Below are 27,968 nucleotides of genomic sequence, written 5' to 3'. Positions count from 1 at the left end.
CAAGTACTTTCCAGAAACAGAGTCTTTAAGCAATGAAGGAATGACAGATACAAATACCATGAATTCCCCTTTAGAGAGGTTTTCAAAAAAGGTTGCAGAATTCTTCTGGGTGGTCAGTGCCTCTAAGTTTTTAAGTCACAACTTGCAGTTTAATCTATTTTTAAGAAGGTCCTTTGACTGCATTCCCTTCCTCTCATGTTTTCCTGTACTTCCCTCTCCCTTCTCTGTTCTTGCCCTGTGATGATTGCCTAAAGCACCGACTCTGGTTCCCACCTATAATGCTTTCCTTCCCCTATTCCTTCAACATGAAAGAAAGATTTCTGTCTGGTTCCCACTGAATCTCCAGAATTGGTTTTTGATCCTTGAAAATGTGTCCAGAAATACCTGTGTTGTTTGTATACCACCTATACATGTATGTGACACTCTTGGTCCTAATGACTCATGCTAACATTGGGAAAATACCAGGGAACTTGGCTTCTTTGAGGCTTTCCCAAACCAATTTTACACTGGTTAAGTGTGTGCAGTTTCACATACATGTGGCTGTGCGGTGCTTTTGCATGCAGACTTTGTCATGTTTCTAAGGATGGGCCTGGGTGGAAACTAATGGGAAAAGCTTAAATACGAAGCTGGTGAAGGCAGCTGGTGAAGCTGTTTTGGCTTGTTTAGGCTTCACATTGTGCATTTGTTCAGTGCTGCTTTCTCAAGATACTGTAGTGCTGTTGCCTTTGCTGTTGTGGATTTTTGTTATGTATGTTACATTTCTTTGTGTGTCCGCAGCGTGCTGATGTTTTACTCTCCCTGCTCTCTCTCTTTCTCTCTCTCTCTCTCTCACCGCCTCCATGGTGGACACCATGCTTCCTCTACTTAATTGGACCTTCTACTTCATTTCTGTAGGTAGAAGTAAAGGTAGAGATGATTTTATTTTTCTCGTTATAACTATCAATCTGCCTTCTGAAATATTCATGTGTCCAAGGGGAATTGTCGATTCTGATGAATACAGTCCAGATTATAACTGAGTGCTTTTAACAACAACTACAAAAATAAATAAATAAAAAGCCAATGGTATCATTTCCCTTCAGTGCACTTCATGTTCGGTGGTTGGGGATCATTCTGAGTTGGCCTGCCTCCCTCTAAATCCAGGATGGGACTCGCCCATTATGGCATGCTATTTCTAGCAGGAATAGGGGACTCTGAAAGTAATTATGCAGAACTATTTTACTTAAACATGGGTTAGTCTAAGATTCTCTCCCAGTAAATGTATTGAAGGAACAGGGGAGATGTGACATGGTGTACCGTTGCTTCTATTATTTGAGGACAACTGGAATTGGGGGCAACATCTGTGAAGGAAGGATAATAAGAAAGGGGAGACGATTGGTGAATTGCTTGAAATTTAATGTGAAATTTGGGGGGAATATTTGTGCATTGCTGTTTTATCTTCTGGGTTTCCTGCATTTTGGGGAGTAGAAATGTTCTGACTTGGGGTGATGAACTGAGAAGGGTGGGACTGGGGCTGTCAAAGAACATGGGAATGACAATGCATTATTACATCGGAAGGAGAACATGGAGAGAAGTAACACTGGATTTTCACTTCCGAAGTCAACCTTTTGCCAGGCAGGCAGGGAAAAGGAGAGGTGCTGAGCGGGTGGGCTTGCTCTAGTGCTCTGACGGGGCTTTCAGCTTCACACCTTTGGGGAGAGCACAGCTCACTCCTCAAAGCTGCATCCAAGAACCTGGCTCACCAGCTCAAATTGGATTAGCTGTGCAGCACTGAAGGGAGAGGTTAATTGATAAATTATAAATACGTATCTGCATCTGGTTCTCCTCTCTTCCCTTCTAACTCTCCAGCCCTATCTCTGTGGAGCTGTGTGCTTTGCTGTTGCTCACTACAAAGACTGGCAAATAACAGGAATAGGAAATATGAATTCTGGCATGAGAATGTTGAAGAAGGCAGGGGCTGACAGGTTATTGAACATGCTGATTCAACTCTAGTCTGTGAACAGGCCCATCTCTCTTTTGAGTGTTATGCTTTTCTAGATTTTTAAAGTTATGTATGGTTACCTTGGAAGCAGTTTGGTCCTTTCTACTTTGGAGTCGGCTGATTGACTATTCTTTTTACACTAATCACAGGCAAGCTCATTCTCAGAAATTTGTCATGGGGAACCCTTACCCCCTTATAAGCTTAGAGCCTTTTGAAAGGAGGTGAGAAAGGGAGAAGAGAAGGAGGAAGGATGAGTGGAAGCATACATTTATGTATGCCCCTTCCACTTCTCTACTTTATTCAACCAGAGGCTGCCAGTGGTGTCCTCAGAGGACAAAGAGGCAAAGTCCTTCCCCAGGACTCAGCCCTTCTGAAGCATGTGGCATTGTGCCCTCTGCCCCTCCTCCCACTGGCTTCTATGAGAATACATGAGAATCAGTCTTCTTGTCTTCCTCCCTTCCCATTCCTTCAAATCTCTCTTTTTCTTTCCCTAATCCCCTAAACCGTCCTACAAGATCTTTTTAGCTTTTGCACATGGTATCTTATTTTCTCTCTCTGGCTACTGCTGCTACCACTGAGCATGTCCTGTATACCAGCAGTTGTGCCATGTGCTTTATATGCCTTATTGCACTTAATCCTCACGCTTGTTTTATGAGGTACGTGATGATGTTACTGTTGCTTTATGCATAAGTAGAGCAAGGCTCAAAGAGCTAAATTGCTTAAGTCAGTTGGCTATTAAGTGGAAATGAAACTCAGGATCTGACCCCTAACCTCTACTCATACTCCGTCTTGGATCCAAGGATGCCTTAAACGTATGTGCCTCCCAACTATTTCCCTGGCACTGACCTATCTCAGCTTCCAGCCTGCCACTTAGCATTCTCTGTAGCATATAAATATCCATATAAATATTCCACTACTGGGATCCCTGGGTGGCGCAGCGGTTTAGCACCTGCCTTTGGCCCAGGGCATGATCCTGGAGACCCCGGATCGAATCCCACGTTGGGCTCCCGGTGCATGGAGCCTGCTTCTCCCTCTGCCTATGTCTCTGCCTCTCTCTCTCTCTCTCTCTCTCTCTCTCTCTCTCTCTCTGTGTGTGTGTGTCTGACTACCATAAATAAATAAAAATTAAAAAAAAATATTCCACTACTATGACCTTAGTATGTCTAGTGAACCTTCATATCAGCTGGCCACAATCCAGCTTCCCTTTTTGACATTCCTGTTTTTGTTCATGGTGTCCCTATGTTCCTCATCGCCCAGACTTGAAAACCAGGAATAGTTTTCTATCTTTCCTGAACTTTTCTGTCTCCTGTCCTGGGTGATCAGTTGAGAGATCTTGTTGAGATTCTCTTCTGGGATGTCTCTTGCATTTCTACTGTTAACATCCTAGTTCAGTTTCCACTTAACCCTTATTAGATTACTACCCTAGCCTAAGTCCTCCCACCTCTATTCTTTTCCAGTCTGTCCAGTAACTGAGAACTGCTTAAGCTCTGCTCTCCACCAAATGGAGTGCAGGATTAGTTATGTCACTTTCCAAGTCCTCCTTGATATGGGCTTCTTTTCCTTTTTAGCCTTCTCTCCTATTAATCTTAGACGCAAAATTGCTGCCAGTTAGGATACCGGATAATCTTCCCGGACCTTTCTTTGTCTCCTAGCTTTACTTATTCTGTTTCTCTCCCCTGTAACTGCTCCCCCTCTCCTTTGTTCTGCCCACTGAAATCACACGTAGATTTTATTTCCTAGTTGATGCTATCTTTGAGTGCTCCATTCAGAGATGAGCTTGCACTTCATGTATCTCTCTAAAATTTTATATTGGAGTTATTTGGGAATTGGGCCACTCTGCTCTACAAGATGGCAAGTATGTGGAAGACAAACATATTCATTTGTTAATGTCCAGATGTGTCTAGCATTGTAGGTTGCATGTGGAAGGGACTCAAAATCTCTAATCCTTCTAATCTTTCTGTCAGTCATTTTCCTAAAAGTGAAAATAAAGCAAAATTCAAATTAAATCGGATCATGTAGCTCATCTGTTCAAAAGCTTTTGAAGGATTCTCATTGTATAATTATCAATGTGCCTTCCCAGCTTTATTTTCTACAATATTTTTCACTCTACATGATCATCCCTTCCAGCCCCCTGTCTCCTGAAGTCAACAACTCACTCTGCCTGAATTCACATTATGGTTTTCTGCCTTTGGTCTTTCACCCAAGGTCTGTCCTCTTTCTTGAGTGTCCTTGGAACACCCTTCCTCCCCTTATACTTTAAAGCCAAGCCTCCTAGGTGTGCCAGACTTTGTGCTTCTGTTACAGAGTACCTGTGCCAAACTGCCTTGAATCAGATTTACTCATGTGTTTCAGGCAGCTTTTCCCTAAAGGACAGAGGCTGTGTCTTGGCCATTTCTGTCACCTACACTGTACTTAGCTCAGTATTTGGTCCAGAGTTGCACACCAACCTGTGCCCCTCATCACTAGCCTCATTACTCCAACCAACTGAGCAAAGAAGTCCCAGTGGGGGATAGAGTGAAGCCAAATATTCTGGTTCCAGTTCTCTCCTCACCCAGGCCTTCTCTTGGCCCTTTGTGTACAAGTAACAGAAGGAAATGGTCACAAATTACATTAGACTAAAAGCAGGAAAGGTCTCTGGATTTATTCTTAAGAGATTGTCAAAGAAAAGAAAGCCTCAGACCTTGTCATTATTTAAAGCTGACCAGCAAAGCAGTAGACCCATGATGGAAAGAATTATGAAGTTAAATCTACAGGACTGAGCATGATATATATGTTTATGTATATGTATACGTATAATGTATAGGCTATAATGATAATCAGCACATTCAGGGTGCCTTTGGGCTGCAAATGAGACAAAAGCAAATTTAATTCCCTAGATGTGACTGACCAGAGAAGGTACTCAGCAACCTGTCTTGGTTAGCTTTTTTGACCTGATTTTGACAGACTTTGTTTAAGTGTTGTGTTTTAGCTTCTTTCCTCCTTTTCTTACTGACTTAGGGATTGCCTATTCTGGGTTAGGTCACCAAATACTTTTCCTGAAACTGAATTTAGGGTAGGTGTTGCAGACTCAAATGTCAACAGGGGCCTGATAGGTATCATCAAGGAGCAGCTCTAGTGTAAGAAAAATCCTGATGTAAGACCAACAATAGAGTGGTGGGGAGCAATGCAAACTGGTTCCTGTCAAGGGCAGCAACCTCTACTCTGCTGCAGCTGATTGCTACCCTGAAAAATGCATGCCCAGTGTCACCCGATCCTCAAGAAAAGTTAGAAGTGCATTTTATAAATATGTCAGCTCATGACAACTTTTGCTTTATGTATGGAGATATGAACACACATACACACCCCAAATGATTTGGCCTGTAGGCCACAAACTTTTGACCTTTGGCTTGAGGAAGAAGGAGTAAGATATTCCTCCAAGATTTCTTGCTGAATGTTAATAGTGGGAAGTAGTCATTGGCAGCACGGTTGATTAAATTCCTCCTTGCCTGTAGCAGAGGTCGGGGCATGGGAATCTTTCCTACCCTTGGCACTACTGCCAGGGATCCCGATCCATGTGTTGGGTGAAGTTGGTTTTGTAAAATAGGGTAGGCATTCTTGGGGAGGGTATGGTGAATGCTGAGACTGACCAGGAAGAGAGGTAACAGACTGTAATGTTAGCCAAGTACTGGCATGAGTTTTAAATAATAAGGTCAGCTGGGAGGCATTTACTTTCTTTTCCTTTTGCTTCACAGGACCCTTTATTGCTGAACTAGATAATGTTGACCCTACGATACTTTAATCTGTCAGAATTTAGAGACCTATTCCAATTTATTTACACATTTTTCCCCATGTAGATTTGATCATTCGCCTGCCAGTGCTGAACTAATCAATATTGGCCAATCTGGAAAGAGATAATCAAGCTATATGAACTTGAACGTGATTTCATGTAGATTGTATTTTGCTGGTAATAACATTAAGAAAGCTTATTTGAGGAGTTGAGCCCTCTTCTTGTCCCGCTAGGACCAGAGAGCCCTGCAAAGTAGTTACTGTTTTGATAGCCAACTGTTTATGCAAATTAGTAAATGCAATGCCAGCTACTAATTATGAAAATAAACTCATCTGTGCTCTATAAATATCTAATTATAATAAAATAGGGGCAATACTACATTTCCATCTCTTGCCTCATCTGTTTCTCATCCACCACTGATTTGTCCCCTTGACAATGAATAAAATCACTTTATTTTTTAAAGAAGCCTGTTTTCTATGTTTTTTTTCCCTTCTAACATTTTGAAAGTCTGTGGGGGAAAATAGATTTATTTTCAACATAAAAGTAAAATTGCCTGATTTTAGCAACTCTCTGTTTTTGACATTGATGTCTTTGAAGTGGTGCTTTAAAAATATGAAGTGTTTTTTTTTTTTTTTGGTTTCCTTATTTAGAAATTTTCATTGGACAGTGATGACTTTTTTTAGAACAGTTGTTTTTTGGAGTTTTTAAAAAATGTTAATGTGAACAGATTTATCAGTAAACTGTATGATGGGTCAATGAGATATTTCAATTAAATTCCAGTTGACAACATAAAGGAAAATATTTCTCAGATTTCTAAGCAACATGTTTATTTCCTTCTCAATTATCAATTTGGATTAATCAATTATGCATAGATTTTATGTGTGTATTGTATATCATAAAACACTTTCTCCTTGAAAATGAATAGTCCTCTACTTGCATGGATTTTCATCAGACCAAGTTGGTTAATCTTAGAGGATGTATAATTTTCAACTGTAGCTCTCTAGGTGGACACGTATAAACTTAACTTTGATAGCACCTATAGGTAAAGGATCTTTTGAATTAAACTGTAATATCCTTATGACACATTTCACTTATAAAGAGAATTTAGAAGGGTAGCATCATGAAAAAATATTTAATAAGAGAACAAGCAAGTGCGTTGCCTTGTGTGCTTGGGCTTGTATAAGTCATGGTCTATTTCTCAGGAGTGCAAGGCAGTGTGGTGTATCTGGGTAGAGGTACAATTTCTCCAAATACATAGCAATAGGTGTATAACGGTTGAATGTTTTCTCACAGGTTCCATTTGTAGTGTACTGAAGAGAATACAGTCTGGGAGGCTGTGCATCTGAATTTAGCATATTGTCTGCTCTAACAGTAGAAAAGCGATGTTTATTCACCATTCAACAAATACTGACAGACAGCCAATGATGTGCTGGGCCAGGTGCCAGGTGCTGAGTACACAGGGCTGACCACGCAAATATGGGCCCGGCCTCTGACATGCTGGTGACAGTCCATAGCAGTTTGAAAGTAGCTTTCAGATGTCACAGTTACCTCTCCTCTAAAAGTTTTAAATAAATTCAGTTTTCAACTTAATTATGTATCTGGAGTTTCAAAATTAATTTTATTAATTTATTTTAAAGGGAAACTGTCAGGTAATAATTCAGTTCAAATCACCCACCCTTTATATTTTCAGATACAGAAAAGAAAGTATTCTTTGCATATAAGCAAGCAGATATTTTTCATTTATTCATTTGCCCGTTCATTAAGAGAGAGCACACACAGTGTAGAGTGTGTAAGATCTACACTCTTAAGTATACAGCTTAAATATTTAACTTCTATACACCCATATCAGTACCATCCGGATCGAGATATAGTACCCATCACCCCCATAAGTTTCTGTCGTGCTGCTTTCTGTCACTGATTTTTGGTATATAGTTTCTCCACTCCAGAGTTGTGCATATCCATGTAGTAAACAGCAGGCAGGCTCCAGAGTGCTTTCATTTTCATTAGGCGCGGCTAACCTTGTGAGAAAGGGAGGCATCGTGGTTTTTTACTGTGTGTAAACAGAGTCACAAATGTTGCCCTCTGGTGAGGTGTAGCTGTGCTCTATGATGGCACTCGGCTTTCCTTCTGCACAAACAGAACATCTAATTGAGATCATTGGGCTTTTCTTTTTTTTCCAAAGGCATTAGTGGCTAGTAGAACAGCAGAGGTAGAAAAGACCATATGCTTTGTAAAAAGCCGGACTAATAACACTTTTTGGTGGACGTCTGATTTTTAAAAGTGCTGCATCTTTCATTAAAATTTACATGTGAAATAAGGGCAGGCGCGGTGACATGAAAGCTAATGCAGCTTGTGCATCTTGACATAATAACAATCACAAGAAACTGGAGATCCCAGATGGCAGCTTGGCCTTTGCCATCCTTTTAATAAGCTACTAACTGCTAATTATTTCACTCTTTGGGGCAAGTTAATTTACTGTTGACTCTTAAAGAGATATTGCTCTTTTTCCCAACGCCACAAAAATCAGAGCCCTTTCACCTGGAGCTGTAACAAGTGCTTCCCTGCAGGTTGAAAGCTTGTCAGCTGATTGTAACAATGATGGCAAGTATCGGGGTGGAAAATGTTGCTTAATAATATTTTCTCGTATTCTTTGACTATAGAAAATTAAAAAGAAAATTTGCTCGGCTAAGGATCCATTGTGTCTGTGAGCGTGTGCGTAAGAGCAATAGATCAGGGCGCCCATACAAGGAGAGGATCTGAAATTTGGAGCCTATTTAAGAGTGAAAGAACAGCTGCCTTTTAAATGGTTGCTAATTCTGACAATTAATGCTGTTTTGTGAGTGTGTGATTTTCTGTGATAGCGGTTAGGAGGGATGATGGTGTGTAATAGCTCGCTTCCTAAGCTTTATGGTAATGTAGCACAGTGATGAAAGAGAATGGGGTCCACACGTTCTGGAGCCCTTTTAAACGAAGAGCCCCCGGAACATGCTTTTTCTGTGCTTCGACCTTCTTAGGATGGGTTCGTATTTTAGCACAGATGCAGATTATTAAATAAGTGTGCAAGTGGCTTGGATGCATCAGGAGTGTTTGGAAAAGAACCTTGTTGGCAACGAGCTGTCTGACAATCAAAATATTTACTTAAAGATAAGCTAATGACTGTGTCTTGCAAATGCCTGCGGATCCATTATTGAAACGACAGTCAGCGCTTTGGCTGGAGACTTTCCGAAACTAAACCTCCAACCTCAAATACTATCACGTGGAGATGTGTCTGTATTCTAATTCTCTCAAAACAAAATAACATGGGTGTTAAACAACAAACAGAGGTAGGAAAATCTCGCAACCCATTTTCTTGAAATATTTAAACTGAATTTAGTGTGTTATTAGGATCAGTTGTGCCTTGTTACTATTAAGAATTACTAAATGGTGGGACGCCTGGGTGGCCCAGTCAGTTAAGCGTCCAACTCTTGGTGTCAGCTCAGGTTGTGATCTCAGGGTTTGAGATGGAGCCCCGCTCGGTGAGGAGTCTGCTTCTTCCTCTCCCTCTGACACTCCTCCCACTTGTTCCCTCTCTCTCTCAAATAAATAAATAAACTCTTTTAAAAAAAGAATTGCTTAATGGTTTAAAATATGCATCAGAAAAAAACACCTTTTCCAACGATTGGTGCTATCTCTGAACTTGATCTTCATGATGTGAGTTTTGTAGTGTACTATCATGTCTCCAGTGATTTGTGTGTTATCCGGTTGTTGGGAGGACTGTGGAGGTCAATCAAACACTAAACATTTGCTTATTGGTTAAGTCTAGAGGAACTGGAGACGTTTTAAGTGGAATATTTCTTTAAAACTAGTGCATCACCTGTTTTCAAAATAAACCTAAGGAAAAATATAAGCGTGTGTGAATTTGGGAAGGTTTTGTCATCTTTCAGAATCTGATATTATACAGCGTGTTCACCCAGATTGCCAACTTCTAAAAGAATTTTGAGAAATGCTAATAATATTTCGAGAAAAAAAAAGCACTGAGAAAAATCTCAAAACATAGGTTGAAGACAAAATTAAACAGATTTTTTGACTGTAGGACTTCTCAGAGCCTTTGTTATGACAATACAAGTTATGCATTGTTGAGAAAGAAAATGTAGTTTTCAAAGTCACCCAAATGTATTTGATGTGAAATCTTTTTTTTTTTTTATAATTTACATTTTAGATGAGGATAGCTAGAATTAAAACTAGTGTTCAGTTGAAAAACTTTGGACAGGATAATTTTCAAGTCTTTTCCAAGTCTAATATTATAAGTTGTAATGTCTCTAGAATTTGAAAGAGGCTTTTGGATTGGCTTTACTCAAGAATCTTTGTAACTACATTTTCTGTTTTGATTGGGAATAGTTTTTTGGATGGATTAGTTTCAATAGGGAAATTACTGCTTCCTGGTAAAATGCATAACACAGATGTTAAAACAACTGCAGTTTTAAAGACACTAGTCTTGTTAAAATGCTTCCAGTTTGTATTACCTAAGTACTCAAACGGATCTCCATCTACTGTGTGTAAACAACACTCCTGATAAATGGCCTGCTTCACTCCAGGAAGGGCTGATCTCAGCATAAGATGAGAAAATTACTGGGAACTTTAAGTTTTATTTACTTTGAAATTTGGAGCCTGTTAACAGTCGTTGTGCTTATTTGTCCACTTTATTGCTAAGACCATTCATTCTATCACTCTGAGGCTTTGACTTTCCATGCCTTTTTATTTTTTCTCCCAGTAAACTCGTAGGTGGAAGACATTCTTCCCAGAAAGAATTACTTGTACTGTGTTTAGAAATCATTGGCTCAACTAAGGATTTTGTGGGCTCTCTCACTGCAAGGCGGACTTTGTCCTATTTATGTGCTGTCTGTTCAGTATGAAGTGGCTGCCATTGATTCATCTGTTGTAGGCCATTCGCCTGGGGCTATTTATCTGATTGTGGAGATGTAGTTTGCTGAGCCAGCCGTACCCCGCTTGGTTTCCCCAAGTGACCAATAATGAACATTTACAAATGTCTTGGCCAAACTTGTTATGGGATGGGTGACATTCTCAATTCCAAAGTGATTGATCCTTGTGGCAGTTGAGCCTGGAACACCAGATACCCAAGTTTGAATAATTCTATTGCAGGGTCAGCACTTGGTATAAAAAGAGCACTGAGATACGTGTCAGAAGACTAGTTCGGGATACTGGGGAAGACAGCCCGATAGATCAGAGCACCGATGGTAGTGCTTGATATTTACGAGGTATATAGCCTTGTGAAGCCTTATTATCCTAATAAGTAAAATGGGAATGATAATACTACCTTCTTCACAGTGTGGCTGGGAACCATTGAGAGACTATATATAAAAGGCTTATGTTAGAGCTTGGATCTGACATTTAAAAAAAAAAACATTAGTTATCATAAATGTTAGCAACAAACATGAGTTATCAGTGTCATAATAAATATATCTTGTCAATATCACCATAGATCTGGGAACTTTGAACAAATCTTTTTGATCTTCCATTTCTTTGCTTGTACAATGCCTACTTGGTAGGTGGGTAATAACTGATATCATGCCAATGAAGTGCTGTGCAAATTAAAATGGCACTATGCAACAGGAAGGAATCCATGGTTCATGAGAACATACACTCCACAAACTTAGGGGCAGTTTGTGTGTTGGTCACCGTGGTGTATCTAGTGCCTGTAACAGTGCCTGCCTCATGATAGAAATAACTGAATACTTGTTGAGTAGGCACTAGAAATCACTGAGCTAGTTAATAACTCTTAGCAGAGTTTAGTAACATGGACAGACCCAAGCTTCTTGTGATTCTATTTTATTCTTAGTAGGTCTTTGGGCACCGCCATTACAAGAGGGAGCTGTTGGCCTCTTCCTTGAGGGCCTCTAATAATAATGATGATGATGATGATGATAATAATAATAATAATAAGTAATCCTGATAAAGCCAGTGTGTTCTCCAGGTGTTTGTTCTTTTTGTGTGCACAAAGAACTAAGGCATTTCATTATGTTACTTGATGAAACTGCATGAGCCATGAAGAAATAAACACATTTAGCTAAGAGTTACTTTATAAAAAATGCTGATCTGCTTCCCCAAATTTTAGGAGCATATAATTTCAGAGCTCAAAGGGAATTTAGAATTCCTTTAGTTCACCCCACTATGATTTTGTGGATGACAAAACATATGCTTCAAGGACAGAAGTGCCCTGTTTGTTGCCACGCTGATAATTTGTCGTTTGTTGGCGGTAGACCCAGACCTTCTAACTCCCATTGGTGTTTTCTTCTCCCTCCCACCAAGTTGTCTCTGAGAAGCAACCAACTTGTCGTCACCATCACTGCGTGATGATATTTGTGATAGATCATCCACAGGCTGCTGAGGTCATGATTGATAATGCAGTATCAGAAAGGTCCTGGAAATACCAGGGTGCGAGCATTCTAAACATGGATGTCTCTTAAATATGTGACTGCCCCGAGAACCAATGCAACTCAGCCTTTGACGCTGTCAATAAATTGCTCTGACTTTCAAGATTTTAGAATTCTTTGCACCACTTATGGACTTGCCCTGTCAACTGCTTTGTCTTGACTTAAAATGGTAACACCAGGTTGACTTGGGGAAGCTTTTACACCCATTTTTTTTTTTTTTTTCCTTTTTACTGTCCCGTGTTGCCAGTTTATAAGAGTAGATGCCTGTAAGGAAACTCACTTGGGACTTTTTTTTCAAATTGTTACTTAATGATTTTTCCACTTCCTTTAAGAATAGTGTAGTAATTTTATTTACATTTTTTTAACTAAAAAGGAAACTCATTTTTTCTCAAATAGGAATCTATCTTTAAGACAATATCATTCCTTCATTTTTAAAAAAGATTTATTTGAGAGAGAGAGAGAGAGAGAGAGAGCACATATGTGCCTTGTGGTAGGGGCAGAGGGAGAGAAGCAGACTCCCTGCTGAGCACGGAGTCCCCAACAAAGGCCTCAACCCAGGACCCTGAGATCATGACCTGAGCTGAAACCAAGAATCAGATGCTTAACCAACTGAGCCACCCAGGCAACCCTCACTTTGTTTTCTTTCAAAAATAATTTTCTCCTTCAGAGTTCGCCATGGGTCTGACAGATTAAGTGTAGTGCCCCCTTCCATGAGGCACTTTGGGGGGATGTTGATCAGTGCATGAAATCAGTTTTTAAATTTTTGCCAAATCACCTTCCTTCAGACTGTTTTGATCACAAGGGCTCTCAAGTGTCAAAGTCATTTGGAGAACTAGATAGATAAAATGCATGAGCACTAAGCTTTTTTTCCAGGATAGAATAAATAAATGTGTTTTCTATAATGTGCTCAGCTTTGATAGTGATTTGTTAAAAGGAAAAAAAGAAAGGCAATGATATTAAATATTTACAAGAGTGATTTAGTTGTATTATCTTGTGCTCTGCATCTCTGTTTAATAGTGAAATCGGCTACTGTTGAAATACATGTCATTAAACCAGTGGTAGTGTGAAGGTCAAGGCAAGGTTAAAGGAATTTGTGGAGAATAATGATTTTTGTCAACTTTCCAGATTCCTTCCTGTTTTTGTCGGCTTTCCTCCAAAAATAACGGGAAAAAAATACATTTGAGGATTCACAGCCTCACTTTCTCTCTTACATCCTTTATGCCCTTTCTGGCCAACCCTGTAGCTGGAAGCCTTTTATGCATTTTTTGTTTCATCCATTTAGTGGACAGAGACAGGATGGGTCTCCCTAGAGGTAAGCGGTTGCATTTCCGTTTACTGGCTCTTCTGTTGGCCTTTGCTTGGCAGTTTGTTTTAGAGATAAGAGCCGGTGCTTCTTCCTTCTTGGAAATGGTTTATATTGCCTGAAATGACCCTTAAGTTTCTCTTCCAGTTCCTCCTCCATGTGCAATTTTTTTTAAACTTTATTTCTCATGTTGCTTTAAAGAAATCTCTGAATGATTGCATGGCATTATCTCCATTTTCGCAGGTAAGAAAACAGAAGTCCAAGATTGCAAAACTAGTTACAGAGCTAGTAGCAGGAGCAAGATCCGCTTAGCTTTTTCTGACCCCAAGCCAAAGCTGATTCTACATACTGTACCATCACTTCAATTTATTTTATTGAACTTCAGTTTTTCCTTCTATAAAATGGGGATAATGATGCATTAATGTAAGATATGTAATATTATCTACATGTGTTACTAAGAATATCTTGTGGTAAATCAAGAAGTGAACTAACGCATGTTAAGTGTATAACAAAATGTCTGGCTCTTGCTATAACTTTAATAAATAATATGTTCCCTCCATTCTTGACAGTAACAACAAAGTATAATTGAATTTAACAAGCACTGAGCACAGGGGACACACAAAATGAATAAAAATCGGTCTTTGTTCTTGAGCAATTCACAATATGGTAGGAGGAAAACACCTTTACAATGAATTCCAAAACCTATTCATATTTTTTTCTTTTGCCTTGGGCTTTATACCAAATGATACTTAAAATATGATAGCTCTTTTCTAGGGGCAAGTAGACTCCTGTGTGGTTGAGATATTATCCTGACATTGCTGTAGCAGCTACTTGTGGCTTGTTGCCCCACTAGTATGTGTTTACCTGATCCTGAAGTCCTACTCTCTGGACAGGGTAAAATGGCGAGGTTATAGGGAAGCGGTGGTGTGCGTGAGGGTAGACTTAACTGCTGTGACAAACAGTCCCCAGATCCCAGGAGGTTAATGCTAACAAGTTTCTTATTCACATCACGCTTCACGGTGCAGATTGGTGCATGGTGGAGGAGGGGTCTCTGGTCCTTCACTGCATTCAACTGGCAGATGGGGAGAGAGGGAGAAGGACAGGGAGCTTGAAGGATTTTTTCTTTTTTTTTTTTTGAGGGTCAAGCCTGGAAGTAGTCTGTATCACTTAGTACTGGCCAGAACCCAATCCTATGATCTCATGGAATTGCAAAGGAGTTGGGAAAGGTAATCTAGCTGTGTGCCCAGGATGGCAGGGAAAACAGTTCTGTGGATACAGCAGCAGTTTCTGCCCCAATGGATGTTATGTTCTGCTGTTGCATCATCTTGTGTCAGGCCTGTTAGACTTCTGCAGCTTACCTTCCTTCAAACTAATGGACAAAATGCCTCCATGGTTCCTAGGAGATCGGGGATCACCACCCCTTCCTTTTTCTATAATATGTACATGTATTTCATTTTAAATAAAATTCTTCAGAGTTACCATGATGTTTCTCCAAGTCATAAGGATCACCCCAGGAACTTGTGAAACTAAAGACTTTTGGTTTCTGCCTTAAAAACCACAGAATCTGCAAGTCTAAATTATTCTTCTGATAAGGCAAGTTGGAGGCGTGCAGTCAGTGCTCTAGCCAACTCCAAGGAATAAAGCAAACCAAAAAGGAAGTGTGTCACTCTGTTAAATATATTTTGTTGTATATTGTTTAAAACAAATTTCACAGTGATCTTAGCTTGTAAACCTACTTGTTATACATGAACTTTTATTATAATTTTTAAGGGATTTAATCTCAATCTTGCATCCATAACCAAAAGCTAGAAGTGTAGTTGGGATCTTAGGCTATATTGTTGAAGTGTGGCTAAATGCCTGATTCAATAGCATTTTGCTTTATTCTGATTGTTGGGCAAGAATATCTCAGCATCTTTTTTCCCCTCTTTGTCACTTAAAAAGGGACACCCTTGATTAAGAGACTTTTCTTGGGCATCCTAGGTGGCTCAGCGGTTTAGCGCCGCCTTCAGCCCAGGGCCTGATACTGGGGTCCCGGGATTGAGTTCCACATCAGGCTCCTTGCATGGAGCCTGCTTCTCCCTCTGCCTGTGTCTCTGCCTCTCTTTCTCTCTCTGTGTTTCCCATGAATAAATAAATAAAATCTTAAAAAAAAAGACTTCTTGTTTGGTAGGCTTGCTTATTATTTGTGGCTGATTTGTGAACCAGTTAAATGACAGCAAACCATTTTAGTTCTTACATTTGTATTATCTTACTCTAGTGTATGTATAGACACTATTAAAACCATGGTATTTTGAAATGCACCCCCTTCCTGTAGAGCTGTGCCTTTATCCCTTTGGCCACATTGTACTTCTGGAATGGATGTCAGAGTGTGGATAATTCTGGGCTTGTGACTCTTTTCTTTCTCCTGTTTTATCTGCCTCTTTTTGTGTCTTTGTGAGCAAGTCTATGATTACTATTGAGTTTTCTCCTAAATGCCAGCAATTATCTCACAGGTGGAGGGATTAGGAAAGAGCCTAGAGCATTGCACTGGGATTAGAAAAAAGGCTGCCTCCACCAGCTTTAAATATAGTGAAGGAGGGAGTGGAGACTTGGGGGAGGTCTGCAGAACTGGGGGAGGTGTGGACATTTTGCTTCTCATATTTAAATCCCTAGATGGAGTGAAGGAAGAAACTCTTAATGAAAGAAAGGTGATTAAAAACCTCAGCTGGTTTGAGGTTACTGTTTTAGAGAGACAGGGATGCAGAAGGATGGGGGGGGTGCGGGGGGGTGGGTCAGAGCAACGTTCTATTCCTCTGCAACTTGCTTCACCAGCTTCTTCATCTGAGAGGTTTATTTTTTTGTGTTATTTTTTATTTTATTTATTTATTTATTTTGGCCCGACAATCTATTTTGGGGGAAGAAGAGAGCTGAGGGGGCCTAATATATGCCCAGGCCAAGGGAATTTTGGTGAGACATTATCTTTCTTCCCAGCAGGGAATGATTTATTTACCTGGTATGTCAGTTAGGATGCTTTCAGCTGCAAATAACAGAACTTTCAGTTCAGCTGCCTTAAACAACAAAGGGGATTTATGGGCTCAGTACTTGAAAAGTCTAGTAACTCAAAGGATTTGACCAAGACCTACTGTCTCACTTCGCCCAGTTTTTGGCTTTGCTGTTGGCTTCCTTCTTGGCAGGATGCTTCCCTTGTGATCCCATGATGGCTGATGGCCATTCCAGGGTGATTTGCTTTTGGATTCATGTAAGTGAAGAAGAGTCCAGCAGAAATCCTGGGGCTTTCAACTAACTGGACCAGCTAAAGTCACATGTTTACCTTTGACCCAATCACATAGTCAGAGGGTTGGATTCCCTAGGTGTTTTAGGCCTGGTTCATATGCTCAAATTCCAGAATTAAGGGAAAGAGTTCGCTTTTCTTGCAGCACATGAGATTCAAGGGGGAGGCTGGATATTTGACCCCAAATTTGGGGAATAGAGGAATGGATATTGTATAGCAGAAGCCAACTGCACTCAAATGGGAGACTTTGAAAAATCTGAAGCCAAACCCAGCTAAGCCCTTAATCAGAAATCAGGAAACTCTGGGTGTCATTTACCCTGTCTGTCTGGCTGTCAAGTGCTCCTATTGCATGAGGAGGGGGTGTCTATGGGGGAGAGTGTGTACCCGCAGAGGCTCTATTTGGAAGTACAGAGCCAGGAGGGAAAGGTCGCTGTAATCCTGGCATCCATGCAATGAGAGAGTCAGTGTCTTAAGATCTTTCTTCATCGATGTAAAAGGAGGCAGGGATAATGTCCACGGGAGTGGAGGGAATGCCAGGTGCAACTTGCTTTAGGTGAAAAGTGCTCTGACGGAGTCTTTTCCTCCTGCCTGGATCTCAGGCCTCTGCTTAGGTCAGCTGACATGGGTTGCTACTGATGGATAGCCGAGTGAGGCAGCCCTCTTGTCTCAAGTGTGTTTTTAACAGAGTGGCTCTTGGTAAATATCTTTCTCAAATGCCTCGCCTCATTCACAGAGTCTTTCTTTTTAGCAGCTGCTTAATCAGCTGCTGCCCCTTGGCACACTGACCTAATTCTCAGCCGCACATTTCATCTGGGCTTTTGAGGTGGTGCCTCCCCTGTATCACTGCTGATGTTAGCTCCACCTTGACCTGTAGCCAGCCACCACTCTCATCACGGGCCCTACACTTCCTGGTCACAGGGGCCTTTGGCGCAGGAGCACCCAGTGGGGCAGGAAGAACAGAATGGCTCTTGAGCTGCAGTGGTTGGGAGGATATGGTTGCTGCCTCCAGACCAAGCCCCTCCAGGACAGAGACTGCTCTTTAATGAATCCCTGATACCCTTTAGGAACAAGCTGCATTTGACCTTTCTGAAACTGCCTTTAGGCTGGTGCTTCTCACAGATGAATGTGCATATGCATCATTTGAACATCCTATTAAAATGCAGGTTCTTATCAGAGAGGGTCGGGGTGGAGCCTGAGATACTGCATTTCTAACAGGTTTCCAGGGGATGCCCATGCTGCTGCTGGACTGTGGTCCACGCTGTGGAGGAGGAAGTCTTTAAGGCTGTTACCTTGAATGATGTTGCAAGTGAGGCCATTTGGTTCTTTTAAAAGTCAGAATGCAAAACAGGAGAGCAGCCTGTCTTTGGAAGTAGGTGGGGGAGCTGAGACTCAAACTTTGAGGAATCACTTGTTATCTTCAGGTGACCACACAAGTGCCTGTTGAAACTCAAGCCTTCTCACCCTCCTTTGATGATAGAGGTGGAGTGATAATCTTCGCCTCTGTCTCCATGTCTATATGGGGTTTGATGACATTGGCTTAGTTCCCGGGAGCCTGGGGAACCTTCAATCATGCATCTGTGACAGGTACACAGGTGCCCGTTCATCATTCCCACCAGGAGAGAAACGTGGCAGTGCCCTGCATTTCCATCTCCACTGACTCTACCTCATGTTCCTAAAAAAAAACTATTTCTCTAACAAATTACCTCTAGCACCCATTTCTGGGAAGTCTACCCAACTCCCAAACTCCAATTCTATGGTGGCTGTAGTTATCAACAGGGAAGTCTCAGCCTCAAGTCCCACCCATTTATTCAAATTCCCAAGAGTTTCCCCTTACACACAAGTGATTGCTGGAGGCCTGGGAGCCCCATAGCAGTGTGACATATGCTCTCACCAGCACGGGGCTGAGCCCTGCATGTTAGCTTCCTCTTGGTGTGACCTCAGTCAGGTTTATTCTATACCTGCAGTGGTTGTCTGGCCCTCCCTGTGTTCTGTTCAGTCTTACTGGATCTTATTCTCCCTATTTTCTCCAGCAGGAATCAGATCTAAACAACAGCACAGAGGAGAAAATGTTTAGGAAATATAATCTGATGATAGAATGAAGTAGGACATTTAACTGTCTGGTTGACTCCATTGTTTTATTTGGACTAGAGGGAGAATAAAAGAAGCTCGGGGTGGCTGCTGGAGGAGCAAAAGTGAATTAGGTGGCTCTTACTTCACAATTGGTTGCCTGTGCCTGTTGGCTAATGGATTTAAGATGAAGCTTGGTTCCGATTTCCAGCTGGCAGGTGCCCGGGTTCAGGTGTTTACCTGGAACATCTCATTAAAATGCAGGTTCTCGCTGGTGAGTGTCTGGTGTCTTCAGGGATACCGTATAAACAGCTGTAAGCAGAGCTACCTATTCGATCTCATTCTGAGAAGAGTTAAAGTGTGGGTTTTCGGGCTTCCCTGGGGAGTAATCCAGTTGCAGGAGAGTCAGAGAGAGTACACACCACTTGGTTGGGGTGGGGTGTGTGTGGGGGGTTTGGGGTTTGTTGGTTGTTATGATAGTTACAAATGGAAGTATTTGTGCAACTTGCTTTAGGTGACTTAAATCTTACTCACTTAAATCTGAATTTAGGCAGCAGGAGGAGAAATAGGGATGGAAATGAATTATTTATTCTATCACTGGGGTCCCAGAAGCGTGGAGTGGGCATTAATCTCCTCCACACAAGCGCTACTGAGCTGGCTTGAGGTCGTCTGTGTGAGATCTGACCTTATCTGCTCCTGGCCAGACACCTCAGCTTCAGCTAATTTGCCTTGAGAATAATCCAAATAAGACCCTTTACCTTACTGTTCATAAGAAGAATGTTTAATATTTACCTAGCATGTGGTCAGAGGCCAAAAATGCTTGTGTCTGTGATTTCTTTTAATCCCATAATTTCCTAGTGAGTCTGAAGGGAGAGGGGAAAGCAGGCACCAGCTGACTCACACCGTTGGTCTGCTGGGTGTCAGGGAGGTGGTGTGGATTTCCCGAGCTGCATGTGCACTGGCCATTGCATCTGTACAATAGTCCAGTGAGGGAGCCTCCATTGTCTCCATTTCACTGATGGGGAAGTTGAGGTTTTAAAGAGATTCATCATCTCACCAAAGGCCGCTCATCTCTGAAGTATCTTTGTTAGGATTCAGGTCCAGGGTGCTATCATATCCCCATTTTCATTCTTTCCATTGCCCCAAGGTAGCAAATGTGATAAAGACATTTAAAAACTTTCCTGAGGTGAGCAAGGGGCAAATAGTTCAGGGGATTACAACCACCCTTAAAGACAGAGCCAAACTCTTCTCCGTAAAGGACCATTATGCCCCTTTTCACAACTTCCTATCTGTCTCTGTTTCTTTCTGGTTCATAAGTATTTGGAGGTGCAAACTCTATTTTCCTCTCTTTGTCTTCCTGTCCCCTGCTCTTTAGTGAGCACAATGAGTTTTATTAAGTTTCCCTCAAGGCTCTCTGTTAGATTTAGCTTATTCTCTTTGCTAAAACTTTTCTGAGACACTTGCCTAAAGCAAAGCATGGCAGGTCTAGATGCTTTGTACATTTTCGTCTTTAGTCATCAAGGTAGGATCTCTGTTTCCATGGTAGAGGGTGGGGAGGAGGAGCCAGTCATACTTCTCTGCTCCATAGTTTTGCAGTTTCAAAGTTTCTGAGCCAATATAGACAGAGCTATGCATTTGACAGTGCATCGTACCTTCGTGGTTTACATGGGCTTCAGACCAACACCAGTCCACCCTTCTAAATCCTTTTGTTGAGAATCTATTGTGTGCTGGGTGTCAGGGATTTGGAGATTGTGTTACTGGACAACCAGGAGTTAACTACCTCAAGGGAACCTTAGCAGATGAGGGAGGGCTCTGAGGGCACATCAGGTGGGGACTTCAGGTACATGCTTTTTACTTTTGACTGTTCACCTTTTTCAACGAATTTAAAATCAAACTCCTGTGTCTTCCACGCTTCACATTCCTTTCTACCATACTACCTTAATCTCTAGAGCAGTTTCGCCATTCCTTTAATTGGCTCTTGAATCTCACTTTCATGCAAACTGGAAAACTTTGTTGAGCCTCTAAGGGTTTTTAGGGGCTGGGGTATAGCATGAGTAAGATAGGCCTGATCCTTGCTTCAGAATGCTTACAATCCTTTGGGGAAGAAAGCTGTCAGACATGTAATTGCAAATGCAGAGGATGTTAGGAAAAAGCAGAGAAGGGGAGCAGCAGTTGCACTCCCTGGCTATCTGGAGAGGAGTGCATTTTTCCTAGATCCTAGCACTGTTTGAACACGCATCTCTTATGTCCTCCCCCTTGCTCGGTCTGCTCTGGAGCCCATGTGTTCCAACAGCTGTATTGCGTTCTGTTGTGTAGCCCTATTAAATTTCTTTTTGTTCTCTGATTGTCTTTGTCATGTTTCTTGCCTTGATATACTATCTTTTGGGGAACACAGACAAATCTTCCCTAAACTCTGTGCCCCATATGTCACTCGCCCAACAAAACACTTTTGATGCTCCCCCTTACAGGATACTCCTACTGGATAAAGTCCAAACTCCTTAGCCTGGTATTCAGTCTGCCACAGTTTGGTCTAACCTCAGCATCCATCCCTTTAATGAAACCCTTTGCCAGAACCAGGCCCTGCTATGTCATGACCTTCCAATATCCCAGGGACTGTTTTGCCCTCAGGGCTCTGCGTATGCTGTTCCCCTTACCTTGGCTGCCTTCTTCCTGCTTCTAGATGTGTTAAAGTTTAACTCAAAAGTTTAACTTCTTCTGGGATACTTTGCCTGACCATCTCATCTCACAATGTCGTAGAGCTTTCTACTACCACTCACTGGCCACTTACCCTGCATTGTCCCCTTTCATGGTTTATTTCTCTTTCCTCCTGTCTCCCCAACCTGTCTGTAAGTTCTTAGAGGCAAGGCACCTCCTTTTCTACTCCTTGTGATGTGACTACCATAATGCTCTACAGCTAGATGCTCGATGACTAGAGGATGGTAGATAGCCTATATCTGATTAACTAGTTTTGTGCAGAGTTTCTTAAAGTGCCACACATAAATATATAACCAGGAGATGGGGGACTCATAGGAAAAGCATTTGAGGAGTTAAATGTAACTTTAAAATTTTACATATCTTCCCAACTCCAACCTCTGGACATAATCAAGGTAGCATTGTTTTTTGTAGATGATGAAGTAGGATGGTATAGGGGTTACAGAAATTGAGACCAAGGGTAGAAGAAAAGAGCAGCACAAAAAAAGGTGAATCGAAGGCAGTCCAGAGAGATCCCAAATCAAAGAACTCTGATGTGGACAGAGAGACGCCGGGTTTCTGTGTTTCCAGCTGTGAAGCTTGGGGAAGTCACAGTATACACAGAGCCTTGTCTGTTGAGAGGGAGTTAAGACCCTGCCTTGCCTGCCCCTTGTCTGTTGGGAGATCAAATGAAAGCCATTTATAAACTGTAAAGTACACTCTGAATGGAAAGGAGTGTTGTTACTATAAATGGCATCATCATGGAATCCTCCCAAAGCCACACTGTGGCAGGGATGGATTGGTGGATAGGTGTATTGTGGCAGGAGGGAAGAGGCCAGACTGGAAGGAGCCTGTGGTCAGACCTTGCAGGCCCTGCAGTAGTGCCGTGTCTGTGCAAATGTTCTTACGTCAGGTGCAGTGTTCCCCAGGCCCAGCAAAGGTGCATGGGCCCTGGCCTTTCCTGTGACAGCTGCAAGTGGGAGGCCAGTGCTAGGACTCTAAAAGTTCCCCATCACCATGGTTACTATAGAGGGCTTGTGGGATGTCAATTTGGGCATTGGAACTAGCAGTAAACCTGGGTTATAGTCCCAGCTGTGTACTTACCAACTATGAACAGTTTTCTGGAAATGTAGCATTGGTGTATCACGTGCCAGAGAGTACTTTATTGTCATGATCTTACTTCCATTTGCAGCACTATGAACTAGGTACTTCTATTGTTTTCCTATTGCAGACAAGAAAACAGGTTCAGGGATGTTAACAAACTGGCTCATGATAACTATTAGAAACAGGAGCTAGGATTGAAACTCAGGCCTCTCTGCCAATCCTGAGCTCTTGACCACTCTACTCTGTTGCTTTCAACCTCTCAGAAGCTCAGTGTTCTCATCTGTGCCATGGGGATAATGATATCCACCCTGCTTACCACATGGGGTGTGAGGATCATGAGATAATGGATATGGAAGGACTGTGTACATGGCAAAGTGCATCTGGTCCATGCAGATGTTCACCGAGCACCTGCTACATGCCAGGCATTGGAATGGGTGCTGGGATATGGGAGGTGAGGGGGTGGGATAGGACAGCTAAGGCACCTGCTCACATGGAGGTACATCCTAGTCATAATCCGTTAATACAGCTGTCAGAAAATGGGAAGGTAAGAAAAAAATACAGCAATCTAAGAAAAGTTGTGTTTTCACAAGGGAAGAAGTCATGTCAATGGGCAGCTATTGCCTTTAAATCCACCTTTATTCCCAAGTATAAATAACAAATCCAAATTAAAAGATTAGGCAATGTTGGAAATTTACAGTCAGTTAAACAGAGAAAAGCAAAGACAGGGCATTTATAAAAGAACAAATAATGTCAGGACATTCTGATCAGTATAAAAAAGCAAGTCACAGTTTTAAAAGGTGAGAACTATGCAGTGGATGTAATATATCTAGATTTTAGTAAAATCACTTGAAGGAGAAATGGCCTGAAATCTTGCCTGAGAAATTAATTCAAATTGGCCAGGATGGAAACCGTGCCATTCAGATTGAGAACTGGCTCAATCTGAGGGTGAAGGGTGTGATGACAAATGGCCATAGCTCTCAGGGTGTGATGGGGTCAGGTAAGAAGACCCAATTTAGCCATCATCACTTAATGATCTGGGAAGAACGACTAAGCTCCTGGTAATGACGTTCATACATGATGCTAAATTGGGAGGTGTCACTGTGATGGCTTGTGGATGAAAGCATAAAGAAGAGGATGGCAGTCAAGATCAGGAGGCCATGACTATGCAGACAGGAACAATGGGGGGAGGGTATAGGCAAGGACAAATGGAATTTCCTTGAGAACAATCTGCGGACATTAAAAATGTGTATATGTCTAGTAACATCAGAACAATAAGAGAGAGAGAGAGGTCCTGGACTGTGCATGATTTGAGCTGAATGTAGAAGAATGGCCAGGAGGTATGTTCTGGGCAGCAGGAAGACACCTGAGCCATGGTAGGTATTTTTACATCCTTGGTCCTGTCAGATTGGACCATGTGATTCTTCTTTAATGTGATAGTCTTAGGGGTGGAACTACTCTGACTTTCAGTACTTACTTTAGGGGTTTTATTAGGACTAGATAAATGGAATGAGTGGGCATTATGCCTGGTATGCAGTAAGTGTTTGATAAATATTACTTATTATTTTCAGCAGCAGTGGCTTCATTATTGCCCTGTGTGCATGGTTTATACTTGTAGTAGAATATATCAACTTAAAATATATAATGTCTTTTCTGGTTAAAGTAGGGGAAGACACATCCAGAGAACACAGTCTGAAAACTGCTGGAAGAGTGAAAGAGCAGGTCAAGGGAATCCAGATTCTTTCCCAAGCTCTGCTCTGTTATAGGTGACTTTGAAGAAGTCATTTAGCCTCTTTGTTCGTGTTTTCACATCTACAAACATCTAAGGCTAAACCTGAGGTCTTTCAAGCTCAAAAAGTTCATGAATCTCTACAAAAATACCAAGTGAGTTGGGCTTTGTATTACTCAAGTTGTCAGCTTTGGAGCATATCTACTAGCACATAGCACCCTACAGACCTATTCTCTACCAGCGGGGCCACCCATGGGTGAGTTGACCAACTCATACACTTCTAGCATTGAAAGGCCTGCATTCCAGGAACTCCCCTTAGTCCTGGACAAACCAGGATGGCTGGTCAGCCCACCTATGGGATCATTGAGACTGTAGGAGTGCTGCATGGGAGTCCAAATACACACCTGCAAGAACTGAGTAGTTCTATTGAGCTCATGGGAACAATCCTTAGGAAGCTATCAACCTTTTCATGGTCAGCTTGGGCTGCTGTCATCAAATACCATAGACTAGATGGCTTAAACAGTAGAAATATATTTCTCACACTCTGGATGCTAAGAAGTCTAAGATGAGGGTGCAGTTTAATTCACTTCCTGGTGAGTACTTGTTTCCTCATTTGTACATGGCTACCTTCTTGCTGTGCACTCACATGGTGGAGAGAGAGATAATGTCTCTTGTCTCTTAGTGGGGCACAAATACCATCATGAAGGTTCTACTCTCATGATCTAATTATCTCTCAAAGGCTCCACCTCAAATTCACTCACATTGGGGGATTAAGGCTTTAATGTATAATTTTGGGATTGTCACAAACATGCAGTCCATAGCAAGAGTAGGCTGATCACAACTGTGTTTTCAGGGAAAGTATTTCAGAAACCAAAGGGTTTCTGTGGCCATTCCTCATACCTACATTGACTTGCTTTTTTTTCATTGCCTCAATGCTTTTTTTTTTTTCACTCAGGATTCTTCTTGGCTACTTCCAGCCTTAACATATATGCTGAGAGGAAAATAGTGTCTCATAAAGGTACAACTTCACAAACTCAGTAAGTGTGAGGCTCCTCTGTGGAAAGAGTGAACTGAAAAGAGGAGTTGGTCTTGTTTTCCAGAACTCTAGCTGGAATAACATATTCACTTTTGGATTCTTCAGGGACCAGAAAGGTGACAGATTGAAGGGTGCTGTGAGGGCGTCATCCAGATGATTGGCAAGCTAGAGGAAGTAATTGATAAGAAGGAATAAAAGAACAAAAGACCATGCATCAGGCAGGTGCACGTGTGTGCAGGCAGGGCAAGAGATGGTAACTAGGACACCCAGGAGAGAGTGGGATGAAGCAAGGCACCCAAAGGGGAATGTGCATAGAGATAAAACTGCTTTAAAGCTACACAACTACACATTTAATTTAGCAAATATTTATTTAGCATCTACTTACTCTATGTCATGATCTGTTCTAGGTGTTGGGAGCACAAAAAGATGATTATTATTCCGTGTTTGTTCTAGGAGAAGGGATGGGCAGTATGTGTAGTCATGAAGAACATGGATTAACTTACTGGCTGTGTTGCCTTGGGCAAGTTACCAAATCTCATCTGTAGAATGGGCATATGTTGGTGTGCTTGAAGAACATCAAGGATGCCAATAAGGTTGGAGCCAAATGAGTGAGGGGAGGGCAATGATGGTGCCAGAGACGGAGCAGGGTGTATCAGTCAGAATTCAACCAAAGTAGCAGAACAACTAGGAGATGCAGATAATATAATATATAGATTTGTTATAGGGATTTGGCCTGTTGCAGGTCCAAAACTGCTTCACACCAGTGATTGAATCAACAGATCGGCACCATGTATATGGGCTGCAGAATGTCTTCTGCTTTTCTTCCACCCTGCTTGTCTCCCAAGAGTCTTCCTTGAAGACCTCTCTGAGTGGAAACATACAAGAAAGGAAATTCTAGGAAACCTAGTTCAGCCTAGCCAAGCCCACACACTGCAAAGCCACCACATGGGATAGGTGGGCGATGGCTCCTTAGAAATCTAGAAAAAAAATCCTCTTGAGATTTTTCTTGACTATTCACTCAATAGACAATGATTCTTTTGCTAAAACGCTTTCTCGGAATGAGGTCCCTTTGCTTTTCCAGCAGTTACCCAAGAGCTCAGATGGTAACTAATAAGGACAGAGATTTGAACTAATAAGGACGGAGATTTGATTCATGTTCCCTGGGGTAGAAGGCTTTAGTTGCATCAATCATCATTAACCATAGCATCATATTCAGCTATTTGATGCAATAGAATTTGATTGACGTAATTATTACACATAATAGAAATAAAAACATTAAACAAGCTTGGCTCTGGGGAATTGCAAATAAAATAAAATAAAATAAAATAAAATAAAAATAAAATAAAATAAAAAAGCTAATGCAAGTGTGGGGACAATTATCCAGCTATATTTGATCATTCGTTTGTTTAGTTATTCATTCTACAAATATTTGTGCTCAGCACAGGCACATTAAGGGGCTAAGTATAGAGGTGATGCATAAATTCTGAAGCATTGATTGAACTTTCAGTGTCCTAAATACCAGACATATAGACATGGATCTTGATATCAAGAATTTCCCAGATATGTAACTTTAATCCATATATAATTTTAATCTAACCTAATCTAACTTTAATTAGAAGTATGCACTGGAATGGAGATACCACCAGCAGGAAGGGTGTAATTCTCTGTGGGCAAAGTGGAAAGGCTTTGAGACAGCATACTTATTTACCTACATGTGGATGATGTCTAGTTCAGGAGCTCACATGTCCACGAGGCAAGGTGTTGTCTTATAACAGTAAATGTAGGCTACAGAGGAAGTGCAGCAGGCATTTGGGATGAGGAGAGGATCCCACCACATGGCCCTGGTCACAGCATTGAAAGCCAGAGATCTTTTTGTGCTTATCTCAGAACAGCTTCTATAAACTTGTCTTTTCACAGGAAATATCCTCAGAAATAGTATGTTTGGTGTGGACCTATTCTCCTGTAATCTTTGTCTTTGTCTACAGCGTGTTAAAATAAGAGAGCTTCTGATTCAGAGGAGTTATAAAAATAATAGTGTAATTACAAAGTTCACTTTTGTGACTCACTTTGCTCTAAATCATAGCACTCTACAGGGAGCTCTTCTTGGAGTTAAAAAACCACTTGCTGTTTATATTTTGAAAGTTTCAATGGATCCAAAATTTTGAGGTTGAATCATTTGGCAACATGGAGTATGGCAGAGGGGGTGAGGGCCAGGATGATGAATTTTCAGTGTTTGTATATGTCTCTTTAAAAAAGTACGGAATAAATTGGCCGATTTGTCATGATTACATCATGTGCAGTGCTTGATCACAGAGTACCTTGTTTTGGATTTGTATTTATTTTTCTCCCTCCCGCTCCTATCTAATTGCCCTCTCCAGAATGGAGGCTTCCACTGCCTTTTGGCTTCATTAACGGCTTTCATTTTCATTAAGAGCTTTGCACTAATGGACTGTTATAAAATGCACAGTTGTTTCTTGCAGTCACCGCCAAATGACTCTTATCCTACTGACAGTTTTGTGCATTAGGCCAAAAAGAAGAGGTGGGGGATGGGAGAGAGCCAGTGGGAATGAATGAGAAATATCCAAACAGAATATC

The 27,968-nt window shown here is 41.5% G+C and overlaps 1 protein-coding gene across 3 annotated transcripts in view; it reads left to right on the top strand.

Moving 5' to 3' along the window:
- Nucleotides 1-27,968, top strand: part of NRXN3 (neurexin 3) — a 1,478,719-nt gene that overhangs the window by 54,711 nt on the left and 1,396,040 nt on the right. The window contains exon 4 of one of the 3 annotated variants that reach the window (XM_055304515.1): nt 895-906. The exons of the other annotated variants lie outside the window; for them this stretch is intronic. Coding sequence (XP_055160490.1) covers nt 895-906 — 12 coding nt within the window. The remainder of the gene's footprint in view (nt 1-894; nt 907-27,968) is intronic. 3 annotated transcript variants of the gene reach the window in all.

Source organism: Nyctereutes procyonoides, unplaced genomic scaffold (assembly GCF_905146905.1).
Source record: "Nyctereutes procyonoides isolate TBG_1078 unplaced genomic scaffold, NYPRO_anot_genome, whole genome shotgun sequence".
NCBI lineage: Eukaryota > Metazoa > Chordata > Mammalia > Carnivora > Canidae > Nyctereutes > Nyctereutes procyonoides.
This window is presented reverse-complemented; position numbering and strand designations above follow the sequence as displayed.